Source organism: Orycteropus afer, unplaced genomic scaffold (assembly GCF_000298275.1).
Source record: "Orycteropus afer afer isolate SDZICR_OR568_19922 unplaced genomic scaffold, OryAfe1.0 scaffold00377, whole genome shotgun sequence".
NCBI classification, from domain to species: Eukaryota; Metazoa; Chordata; class Mammalia; order Tubulidentata; family Orycteropodidae; genus Orycteropus; species Orycteropus afer.
Genome location: NW_006921964.1, coordinates 612,873 through 625,150, shown reverse-complemented (window position 1 = coordinate 625,150; position 12,278 = coordinate 612,873). Strand labels below are relative to the sequence as shown.

Below are 12,278 nucleotides of genomic sequence, written 5' to 3'. Positions count from 1 at the left end.
ATATATATGGAAGGAAGGAAGGAGAAGAGGAGGGGGAGGGAGAGAAGACAAGAAAAGAAAGAAAGAAAGAAAAAGAAAAACAGCAGGGCACTGCTCCCTAGCTATCAAATTGGCACAAGTTAGAAAGCCTGCAATACTGAGTGTTGGTAAGGGTGTGGGAAGGGCCTTTCGTGCATTGTAGGTGGGGCTATAAACTGCCCACTTCAAGGCCAGTTGGGAAGGCCTGGTTCAGCAGAGAGCATGTCCCCCAGCACCACAATTTTCCACCCAGGGATTAGTGCTAGCCACGCTCCAGGCATGTGTTTGAGTTGGTGCACACAGCAACTGTAACTGCAGCCATGCTTATAGTATCAACAAGTAGCAGCCCACCTGTGCACCAATAAGGGCATGGGTGGATAAAATATGGTGTTTTCACAGAGATAAATAATATAGAATAGTCAGAAAGAGTATGTATCTCAGTGTGAATAGATGTCAAAGACATAATGTGGAAGGGAGGAAAGAAGGAAATGAATTAAATAATAGTATAGGACCATTCAAGGAGCTTTGGGGTACTTGGCTACTAACCAAAAGATTGGTGGTTTGAATCCAGAAGCTACACCACAGGAAAAAGATGTGGCAATCTGCTTTGTAAAGATTTACAGCCTTGAAAACCCTATGGGGCTGTTCTACTCTGCCTTATAGGATTGCTCTGAGTCAGAATTGAATGGATGGCAGTAGGTTGTGTTTATTTATTTATTTATTTTTATTCATTTATTTTGGTCTATGGTACCATTTACATGAACTAACAAACACATATACTATTTATGGATAAATATATGTACATAAATGTATAAAATAGAAGGACATATTAAGAAATGAAGGTAATTGCCACAGAGGAGGAGAAGCAGGGGGCTCAGACCAGTACCGTCTTTATTGATGTCAAGCTGAATCTTAATGGTCAATCCCAGGTGGTAAGGACATAGGTATTTATCATATCATTTTACTCTTTATACCTTTCTGAATGTTTTTAATTTCTCTGAAACAAGTGGGTGGTAACTGAGTCCTAGGGCAGGCTTGCCATTGTTGGGCAGCCCCAGAAGCATGCTAGGGAGTGGCATTATGAGCCAAGGAGAGGAGCTGGCTGCCCCCAAGAGCCCATGTGGCTCAACTTGTCCTTGTGCAGTCCTGTGCTTGGTTTTTTTGTATGTGAGATATGATTAATGCAGTAGGCAGGGGGAAAATGTCTTATCTGTACACAGCCTAGCTTGAAGAAGAAGGAGAAATAAGAGCAGCCAAATTGAAACCTTATTAAACAAAATTGGTTAGGTCTGATGGAGCCAAACCTAGACTGATCTTTAAAAGCTTGTTTCATTTTTTCCCCTCCGGTCTGAACCTCTTTGAATTGAAGTAACTGATCCTGCTGTAAGCTTATTAGTGTCAAGCCTTGTGTGTTTCTTTTCCTCTCCGATTTTACATTTTATTAAGTAATGATAAAGTTACAAGAGCCCAACCCTAGCCTTTGGCACTGCCAGGAGCTTCCAGACTCATTAATGGAACAAAAATGGATAATAGAGGTCCAATCTCATTATAGCCAGTACCATTATTACAAAAATCTCTGCACATCAGAGACACTGTGAAGCACAAGGCCATTATGCACTTCTTTCAAGCATCTGTTGATTCTGTAGAATGCCAGGAGAAGCAGAACCACTCCTCTGCATTACGTTGTGCTGTCAGGTATCAGCTCAGTTCTTGCCTAAGAAGCCGTGCAGTACAAGGCTTCTCTGTGTGCTAAGTGGAAGTGACAATGTTGAATTTTATTTCCACTTGGCTTCCACTGTAGATAGAAGAGGTGTCTTTATGGCATGAGATAGTGAAAGATTATGAGCTTTAATGTCAGACAGGTCTGGATGCTTGGGACAGAGGTCAACCTCCAGGGCCTCAGTCTCCTTGTCTGTAAAATGCAATTATCATTGCTCATCATAAAGGTTGTTAGGGAATCAGGTCTGTAAACCTTGCTCACCAACAAGTGTAAGGGCCCCTTTTTCTTTACCGTCTGTAGATGGGGCTCATGGTAAAATAATTAAATTTATCTGAACATTAACGTGGTAGTTACTGTTCTATGCAAGGTGCTATGGAGAGCAGAGATGAACAAATTATGATTCCCACCTTCAAGTTTCTTACACTAAAAGTTTTCGGTAGCCTCAGGAAGCACATAGTAAAGAGGGACCAGTAAGTCTGAGCACAATATCATGCAGAATCCTCAAAGTGTTAGAAAACTAAATACGTTGCAGATACTCAAAAGACCAGAAAGATAACTGGAGCCTGTCAGGCCTGGGAGCAGACACGGGATGTTTATTTGTTCCCTTTCTGGTTCAATCAGCAAACACTTCCTGTGTGTCTGACCTGTGCTGGCAAAACTATGCTCCCCAGAAACAGAAAACAGAAGTGTCTGGGAAGGGAGGAAGGCAGCTAAGAAGTCAGGTTGGAAAATGTCCCTTGGGCTTGGCAGTCGGGAGGCTGTGGCTGATCTGAGCCAGGGCAGCAGCAGTGGCTTCAGGCAGGAGGAAAACAATAGGGATTGGGCTTTGGAGTCAGTCATATCTGGGTGCAAACCCTGCCTTGGGCATACTTGAAATTCCTGTTAGGCTAGAGTTGGGATCACATCACCTCTTCTTGGCATTGAGGTGAGATGTCAATCCTCTCATGGGAAGAAGTCTCTACTCAAGTGCTGGATAGAGCCCCTCTCTGCTCCTCCGTTGGAACATCTGCTAGATTCAGGCTGTGCAGCATCAACACTGCCCATCATCCAGAATCCGTAGACATGGGTGGGCCCTTCCCTGACTTTGGCCCTGAAGAGCCTAGTGGGGCAGGGATACTCCCCTGCAGCCCCAGCTGCCTGCATGCCTGCTTCTCAGCTGGCCAGAGGCCACAGAGCATCAGGTCTGCCTAGAAGTCCCAGCACTCATCTTATTGTCCCAAGTTTCAGCCTTATTTGCTTTGTGACCTTGGAGACATGAAAAACCTGTTTCTTCATCCATAAAATTGAATGTAAAAATATTGACCTGCTTCGTAGGGTTTTTATGAAGAATAACTGACCCAGATGATGGTAAAGCTCCTTTGTTAGTCAGAAACCACCAAATTGCTTACCCAGCATGAACTTGAGTTTTAAAAATTATTTGCCTGCTTGATGTATTCCTCTCTCCCTTCCTCCCCTCCTCTATTGGCCTTTCCTTCCCCAGAGTGCTTAGTGCTGGAGAGATAGGGAGGACAGGAGGGAGGGATTCTACAGCCAGTCTCTGGGCTGCTGAACTGGAAGAAAGGGTCCAAGGAGCCTTCATTCCCAGTCATAATAGTGTTCTGTAGCGTAGTTCCTTTTTGCTCTGCCCACCCAGTTTTCTGACTGCTTGCACTGCCAGAGAAGTCTGGTGTACCTTGTCAGCCAGCCTCACTCAGCCCTGCTCCTGCCCTGTTTGGTAGGCTACTTACCCTTGGGCTTATCTGGAGCCACTAACTATTCAGCCAACCTCAGGAGTCAGTTCTCATGTACCCATAGCACATGTATGTATCTCCGTGGGCCTTGGTGTGTGTGCGTGTCCCAGACCTAGACTGGAGCTCTCTGGGGCAGGAATAATGTTATATACATCATGGCTCTGTTTACTTATTATGCAAATATCCACTGAGGTCTCCTGAGATAGAACTAAAGAGAAAACTAAGTCCTTGTCCTCATGGAGGTTGCATTCCATTGCAGGAGTGACAGCTAGTAAATAACCACACTGATAGTAGGTCAGGTGGTGACAAGTGCTATGAAGAAAATTAAACGAGGAGACAGTGATGGCAGGATGGGGGGTGCTGCTGCTCTTTCATTGGGTGGTCAAGGATGGGCTCAGAAAGTAACAATTGAGCAGAGACATGAAGGAAATGAGGAAGGGAGAGAAATGGTTATCTCTGGAAGAGCATCCCAGTCAAAGAAACCAGCAAGTGCAAAGGCCCTAGAGTAGGAGCATGCCTGGCATGGTTAGGGAACAAGAAGTAAGAGGACCCATGTGACTGGAATGATGTGAGTGAGGGTGAGGGAGATAGCCAATAAAATCAGCAAATAGAAGGCTGAGTCACAGGGCCTGGTGGATCATGGAAAGGATTTTAGCTTTTATAGCATAAGAAGGGAAGCACTGGGGAGTTTGGAGGTACACTCCAATGTCATATCCTCCAGTGTTTCAACAGAATTACTCTAGCTCCTCTGTGGAGCAGAAGAAAAGGTGCAGTCATCAAAGCAAAGTGGTAGCTTGGTACCAGGGTGGAATTGTGGAGGAGGGGAGGAAGGGTCAGATTCAGGGTCTCTTTTGAAGGTAGAACCAATTCCATTTCCTGATGACTGAGATGTGGGTATGAGAGAGAAAGAAGAACCAAGGTTGAGGCCAAGCTTTTCACCTGAGTAGCTGAAACCTGATGCTGACACTGGTGAGAAACAAAAAACTGTGAGAGGTGTTTTTAGACATAGTGAGCTTGAGGTGCCTGCCAGACATATGGGTGGAGATATTGAAGAGGCATTTGGTTGTGTAAGTCTGTGTTCCCAATGCCCCACCCTCAACCTCCCTTCTGGATGTAGACTTGTGGGTTTATCTGGCTGGCTACTGACATTTTTTCTTGCCTGTCTCAGATTCATTCCCTTGCCTGATACCTGTTCATCTTAACAACATATCAACCCAGCCAGTTCCTCAGACTAGAAACCTGGGAGTTCCTCTTTACATGCTTACTCTGTCTCCACCTATCACCAGGGCCAATCACCTCTACTGCAGAAATAGATCTTGAAACTGCCCACTTTTCTGAGTATCTTCCTTGCTAGTTTCCCTCTTTCCTTTCGCATTTCACAGTCCTCCCGTGATCCATCCTCCAGACTGTATCCAAAGTGATCTTTAAAAAATGCAAATGAGAAGCCATCATTCCTTAGTCAACCCCATCCCTCGTTCCCACTAATGACGTTGCTGGTGTCTCCCACTTCACCTAACATCCACCCAGCCCCCTCCCCTGCAACCAGGCCAAGCTTATGCCACCACACAAACACACACACACACACACACACCATTCCCGCCCTCAGCTAAGATACCACCTCCTCAGAGAAGTCTTCCCTGACTACCCAGGATGAATTAGGTCTCCAGTTATTCTCTCTCACAGTTTCCTGTTCTCTTGTTCTCCTAGCACCTTTCCAGTGTTGTAAACACTTACCCAAAACATATATTACTTGATGATTTCATTAATGTCTAGCTCCCCGTAGGCAGTAGACACCATAGGATCCAAACTGTATCTGTTGTGCTTGCCTGGGTATCACTCCGGGCCTGGGCTTGGTACCTAAGAGAAATTTAATACGTCTTTGTTGAGTGAGTGCATATATGTGTGTCTCAACCACTTAGCACAGCCATGAGGAAGTATTTGGTGAGTGAGTTGAATAAGTGGATAGACTTTTTCCAAGTTGGGTAGAAACTCAATGGCTGTAAAGGAAAGCCTGTTTTCCCCAGTCTTCACCTGATAAAATTGTCCACTCTTCTGTTTTTTGTTTTTTGTTTCCTGTATGTGTGTGTCCTAAATGAGATCTTCTATTAAAATGTACTCTGTTAAAATGTGCATAGTGACACTGTCTGTGTGCTCATGGGTGAGTGGCCCTTCAGTGCACAGTCACCCTGTCCACATCTTTATCTGCTTCACAATTTCCTGTTGCAGCCCTTAAAATCTTGATTTGCAGAGTTATTTGTCTTTCTGTTCTTCTCAGTGCCCTCCTAAGACATTCTTTATTATTTCAGTCCTAAGAACACCAGCCCCATTGAAAGGAGAACACACTTTGAATAAAGCCTGCTTGGAGTACAGCTGCATAGCGTGGGGGTGGGGCCACTGGCAACCTCGCAGGGAGCCTCATAAACACAAGAATCTTTTTCAAGCCCTGGCAGGTCTGGAATCTCAACTTGGTGCTATGCCAGGTGTGCTTTTGCCATGAGGAGTATTTCTCCTCCAGAATTAGTTGCAGTCACTGGCTTCAGATGGAGTGGTTGTTTTATCCGAGTCTTTTGTAAGCAGGGTATCTTACAGGGAGGACACACACATTTGATAGGAAAAAATGTAGAAATCTGACAGTGTCAAATGTCAGAGGTGATATGTGTAAATGAGGTCTCTTCTCCCCCACGTATGGAATTGTACATTGGTTCTTAATTTGTCCAGAAAAGTTAAGTATCATATCCTATGACCCAGGAGGTCTTCTCCAGGGCATGTGTCCTTGAGAACCCTCTGTGCATAAGCACTAGGCAGGATTCTTGTGTGAACACTAATTCATAACAGCATTTGCCTGCAAAACACTGGAAATAACCCAAGTGCACACTGGTAGGAGACTAGGTAGTGGTATGTGGTATATGCACACAGTGTGCTCTATGATATCCTCAGCTAATGAGCTACAGGTACATGCAACAACACAAAAAATTTTATTATCATAACTAGTATGTTGCTCTTTTATGAACTTCAGAAACTTATGAAGGAAAGGAAATTAGTGATTAGGCATATGTACTACGTGTGTAGTAAGCATCTCCTTGGATTTCCAAGGGAATATTGCTACAGAAGTAGATTGTCCAATCTTCCTTCCAAAGAGTAGTTGATGGGTTTGAACTGCCATCCTTCTGGTTAGCAGTCAAATGCTTTAGACACTACGCTACCAGAGCTCCTTTAGTAAGCATCTACACAGACATATATAAAGGGAATGCTGTGTGCCATATCCTGGATGGTGATTACTTCCAACTGGGTGCAGATGGGGAGGAGCTCAGAGGTAAATGGCTAATGGGGTCATGGGTATTTATTATATTGTTACTTAAATCAGTAAATAAATGGAGGCAGGGACAGCCATGTAAACCAGCAATTAACAGTTAGAACAGTACACAGTAAGTGATGCTCAGAGACATCTGAGGAGAATGATAATGGCTCTGTCAGAGAAGCCCTTCCAGGAGGTGATGAGACAGCAGGATATTAGGGATGAATGGAGATTTTTCCAGTTAGAAGGAATTCCAGATGCAAGAAGCATCATGGGCAGAACATAGAGACACACAGACTCTGGAGTGTTCAGGGAGCTGTCTGAGTCTCCTCTAGCTGTGGAATGATAGGCATGTCAGGTCAGAGATAGCTGCCAAGTTGAACTGAATGGTGGAAAACTTCAGTAGAAGGGCATGGTAGGGTGCTGGGGTGCAACCCTGTCAGCCAGGGCTTCTAAGCCGCCTCCTGCCCCACACTGAGCAGTTCTCCCATTTGTGGATTCCCATAGAATCTCAGTTTACAAAAGAGTCTTCCTGCTTACAACTACTACAACCAAAAGCTTTTAAAGTCATGATGTAGAAGATAGGAACCTGCACAGAATTTGATGCAGAATTTCGTCATCAGACAAGTGTTTTAGAAAGCTGCCTAGGGGGGTGGATGGGTGGAGCTGGAAGCGAGGACAGAGCCAAGGAGACAGCAGGCACCCAGCAGGAGAGGGCACTGGTTCAGGACCTGCTCCATTGGTGTGGATACTTACAGTGGGATAGTGTTCTCCACTTACGCTCAGATGCCTTCTTGAAAATCTTATTTTCCCTACTGCCTTCCAGACTCTTTCAGAGATGTTTTATCTTGCTTTTTGATTAATCTTGGATGTGGCTTTTGACACTATTCTTCTCACTTTCTCTGCCCCTTGACCTCTTGGTTAGGTACTTAATGATCTTCAAACAAACACTTGAATATTATGGCTCTCCAGGAAAGGTCCAGGGCTCTTGGGCCATTAGCACAGTCTTTCTCTTTACCCAGGGAGAGAATCCATGTCCCACACCCCCAGACTTTCTGACTTAAAATGTCAGAAACTGTTTTCAGCTTAGCAACTTTTGATGACACTTTCTCAGAAATAGGTTACACATTTCCCTGCTTGGTTAAACAGAAATCTATGAGCACCATTTTGTCTTATAGACAGTGGGTCATAGTTAGGAGCATTTGTTCATTTTGTGAACGTTTATTAGGGCCTTTTCTGTGTCTGCTCCTAATTTACAAGCTGTGGATAAAGAAATTTGCCCCCTTATATTAATCAATGTGATCTTTAAAAATGAAAAAGATCAGGTTACCCCACTGCCTGAAACCCTCAGAGGCTCCCCTTGTACTTAGACTAAGAGCCTGGCTCCTTACTGGTTTTCTCTATTTGGCCTTGCCTAACAGCTGGCCTGCTCCCCTCCCAGTTGTGCCCTCCTTACCCTGCTCCAACCTCTCCAGCCACTTTCTTTGTTTCTCAGACTCATTAAGCTTTTTCCCACATTGGAGCTCTTGTGCATACAGCCTCCACATTTAGGACTCTTTCTCCAGATCTTCACATAGCTGACTGCTTCCTATCACCAGGGGTAGACATTCACTCTGCGGAAGAGTTCTCTGGGGCAGGCCCTAGACTCCTGGGCCTATACAGGGAAAAAGTCAATTACCATAACCCCAAATTCCTGACGGATGAGTCAAAATTACCTTTTGTTTAACCCTAACCACCCTATCTGTCAAACCCAGCCCTGCCTACTCCACTCATTCTCAATCAGTGTCATTGTTTCTAGATGTCACACTTTTTGAAAACAGGCTCTGCCCCTACATTAGAACAGGACCTAGTCCCAGCAGCAGCGGCCATGAGTGGAGTGAGTGAAGATAGGCCCTGCTCTTAGATACTTACTGGCCAGTAGACAGGCAGACGTAGAACAGGCAGTAGCAGGATACAGGCTAGGTGCAGCCAGGGCTTAGGTGCCACCAACAATAGGGTCAAACGCTGCCACAGAGGTCTGGGCAAGCTTTCCAAAGCAGAAGTGCTGACCCGGGCAATGCTGACAGATGAACATAGTTTGGCAGACTGAGAATGAAGAGGTTATACTATGTGTGAGAACAGATGTATTTAGGGTACTAGAGGCAAGAAAGTGCCAGGATGGTCAATGATGAAAGAGAAGTCTGGTGGAATTGGAGCCCATGGTGCATGGATGCAGGGGCCGTGTAGAATAGAAGATGATGAGAACTAAGATGGATCAACGTTGAGTTTCTGTAACTACTGCCCTTATCCCAGAATAGGAATGGGACTTGGAGAATGAAGCCCACCCCTGTTTGGGTCTGGGCCTTGAGAGAAGACTCTTCCTTTGGATTTTCAGGGTGGAACTTACTCTGTACAAGGGCATCTGACTGGGCTTGTCCAGAGCTCCCCTTGGTGGATATGCCCTAAGGACTTTTTGCAGCCCATTTCCCATATCTCTCCTCTCTCGTCCCTTCAGGTGATGAAGAAGGTAAAGTCAATGCAGATGTTCCACATGCCTGTCACCTCAGCCATGCAAGGAGATCGTCTGGGCATATGCGTGACCCAGTTTGACCCCAAACTGCTGGAGCGTGGACTGGTGTGTGCCCCTGAGTCCCTCCACACCATCCATGCAGCCCTCATCTCCTTGGAGAAGATCCCATATTTCCGGGGGGCCCTGCAGACCAAGGCCAAGTTCCACATCACGGTGGGCCATGAGACAGTCATGGGCCGGCTGATGTTCTTCAGCCCTGCCCCCGAACACTTCAACCACAAGCCTGTGCTGGATTCATTCGACTTTTCTCGTGAGTACCTCTTCCAGGAGCAGTTCTTGTGCAAAGACCTGGCACCAGCAGACAATAGCAAGGCTGACCAGCAGTCGGGTAAGACCACTGATGGCCACTGCCCCCAGCAGCAATGGGCTCTCGTGGAGTTTGAGAAGCCAGTCACCTGCCCTCGGCTCTGCCTGGTGATTGGCTCCAGGCTTGATGCGGACATTCACACGAACACCTGCCGGCTGGCCTTTCATGGTACCCTGCTGCACGGGTTGGAGGACAAGAACTATGCTGAGAGCTTCCTGCCCAAGCTGAAGGTGTACAAGCTGAAGCACAAGCATGGTGTCGTAGAGCGGGTGAGCCCTCCCCTCCCCCCCACCACAGCTCTTTCTGTGCAGCTCAGGGGGCCCGGGCCCCACATGGCCTGATATTCACAATGAGAGCCAGGAGGGCATCTGGTCCAAACCTCTCTCTCAGACAGGAAACAGGCCTGGAGTGGCCAAGGGGCCTACATTCTTTCTGCCAGTCTATCACAGGCACCTTCTCCCTCAAGCTGCCCCCATCTCACTTACCTGCCCACAGTCTGGTGAGCATAGTGACCAGGTCTATCACACAAGCACATTTCAAAAGACGGCATTTAGTACCTAGCCAGAAGCCAGTGGTGTCGGTGGCCTCCCTGAGATTTGGATGGGAAACTATGCCCTGCCCTGCCACTCTGAAGACCATGCCTTCAGTGGGGACCTGAGCCTCCATCAGGTTGGGTGGCTGCCCATGTCCACCCTGAGCCAGTCAGCCAGGCCTGTCCTCAGCCTGAGGGATGGGAGTGTGGGAATTAATTGTGCCAGAGCATGCCAGGGAGCAAGAGCAGGGAAGGTGCACAAGAAGGACAGAGTGATAGGTCTAGGCCACCTTGGTCTAGGCCTCTCTTGGGTAGGGCTGGGGTACTAGCATCTGCTTTCACTGGGTGCAGGTCTGAGGGTGTGAGTGCACCCATCTACCTGACTGGCCTATCTTGGAATGAGCAAAATGCACTGATCTGTGAGCCAATGCAAGGCAATAAAGCCCTGGATTTCTTTCTCCCCTTGAGCCCTGTGCTCCTACAGTCTGTTCATGCTGCTCTGAGTGAGAATCCATTCCTGCTACTCTTGAACAAATGGTTGGGTAGATTATGGATGAATGACTGTCCAAACTTGCTGGGACTTGATGGACTCCAGCTGACTCAGAGACAATAGTCGTGGTGATCCCCATGCATCTGGTACTGGAGCCCCAAAATATCAGTCCTGAGACTTACAGAAGACCCTCTGCTCCTCACATGTGAATGACAGAGGGCACCCCTCCCGGCCTGGTCCTGGGCCCCATTTCTGGCGTAATGTTTGGCTTAGCATCCGACACAAGTGGATGCTCAAAAAAGAGCAACCATGGCACCAAGTACTAGTCAGCCTTGTGGCTTCCATCCTCCATCCTCACTTCTCTCTTTTCTGAGATCCACTGGAGTCTCCTCTGGAATTCCCACTAGACCCTCCCCTCCTTTCTTGCCTTAGAGACTCTGGTTTTGATGCCCTTGTCTACAGTTCCTTTTCTTCCAGAGTGTTCAGACATTGTCCCCACACCTGTCCATATCCCTAACCCACCCTCAGATTGGGGAAACTGCTTCCTTCCCACCTTTGCAGATACAGAGCTCAGACTCAGGCCTCCCTATACTTCTCAGTTCCAGTGAACATCTGACATTCACCTGCAGACCCAGCTGGGACCCATAGTGCTGAGTGAGAGTGACTGTCTATTTGAGCACTGGTGTCCTCATCTGTAGAATCTGACATGTGTCAGGGCCCCAGAGTTTCCATGAAGCCTCCAGGGCAGACTGTACCTGGCTCCAGGCTCAGCAGCTGATAGTCCAGCCCCCGAGATGTTTATTGAAGATGAAATTGGTAAAGTATATGTTACTAGTTTGTCTGACTTTGATTTATTAGTGATGCTATAGAGTGTAATTATTCCACAATAAAAAGTAAGGCCTATAGGAATGTACATTGGACATAGTCCCTGGTTTGATTGCCCACACAGGCCTGTCCATGGAGAATGGTGAAGGTGGGCTGGGAGGAGCAAGCACACTGCTGCCTCAGTGACACAGGGTGGGTAAGGTGAGAGGGCATGCCACCAGTCTGGCCTTTCCTGAGATTGCCAGACTTTTCCTGCTCAGTCAAGGGGGAGTAGGAGGTAGAAGCCCAAGAGCCCCAGACTTGCAGTTAAGAAAGTCTGAGTCCAAATCATATAGAAATGCTGAGCAGATATAGCTCTCTTAACTTGAGCCAGCTTTGTGGAGGAGAGTGGCAGTCTCACAGGGATCCTGTGAGCCAAGGCTTTGGTTGGGGAAGAACCCAAGGCTCCTGTAGGACTCCTGCATGGGTGCCCAGGCTGGAAGCTCCCCCACTTCTAGCACCCTGTAGTTCCAGCTAAAGGGCACTTGCCAAGATGCCAAGAGCAGCTATAGTTACGGGCTTCCATACCTTCATCTCCCTCCACACACCTGCTTGCACTCACCTTACTCCATTCTTCGTATGAATCACATGCTATGTGCAGGAACTTTGCTAGGTGCTTGACCTTTATTGTTGCTGTTAAGTGCCGTCGAGTCGTTTCCGACTCTTAGCGACCCCATGCACAGCAGAACGAAACACTGCCCGATCCCGCGCCAGCCCCACAATCCCTGCTATACTCGAGCCCATCATCGCAGC

General features: G+C 47.1%; 1 protein-coding gene across 1 annotated transcript in view; it reads left to right on the top strand.

The window, feature by feature from the left end:
- EEFSEC (eukaryotic elongation factor, selenocysteine-tRNA specific) overlaps nt 1-12,278 on the top strand; it is a 556,144-nt gene that overhangs the window by 423,284 nt on the left and 120,582 nt on the right. Inside the window, exon 5 of the mRNA XM_007953206.2 lies at nt 9,258-9,908. Coding sequence (XP_007951397.1) covers nt 9,258-9,908 — 651 coding nt within the window. The remainder of the gene's footprint in view (nt 1-9,257; nt 9,909-12,278) is intronic.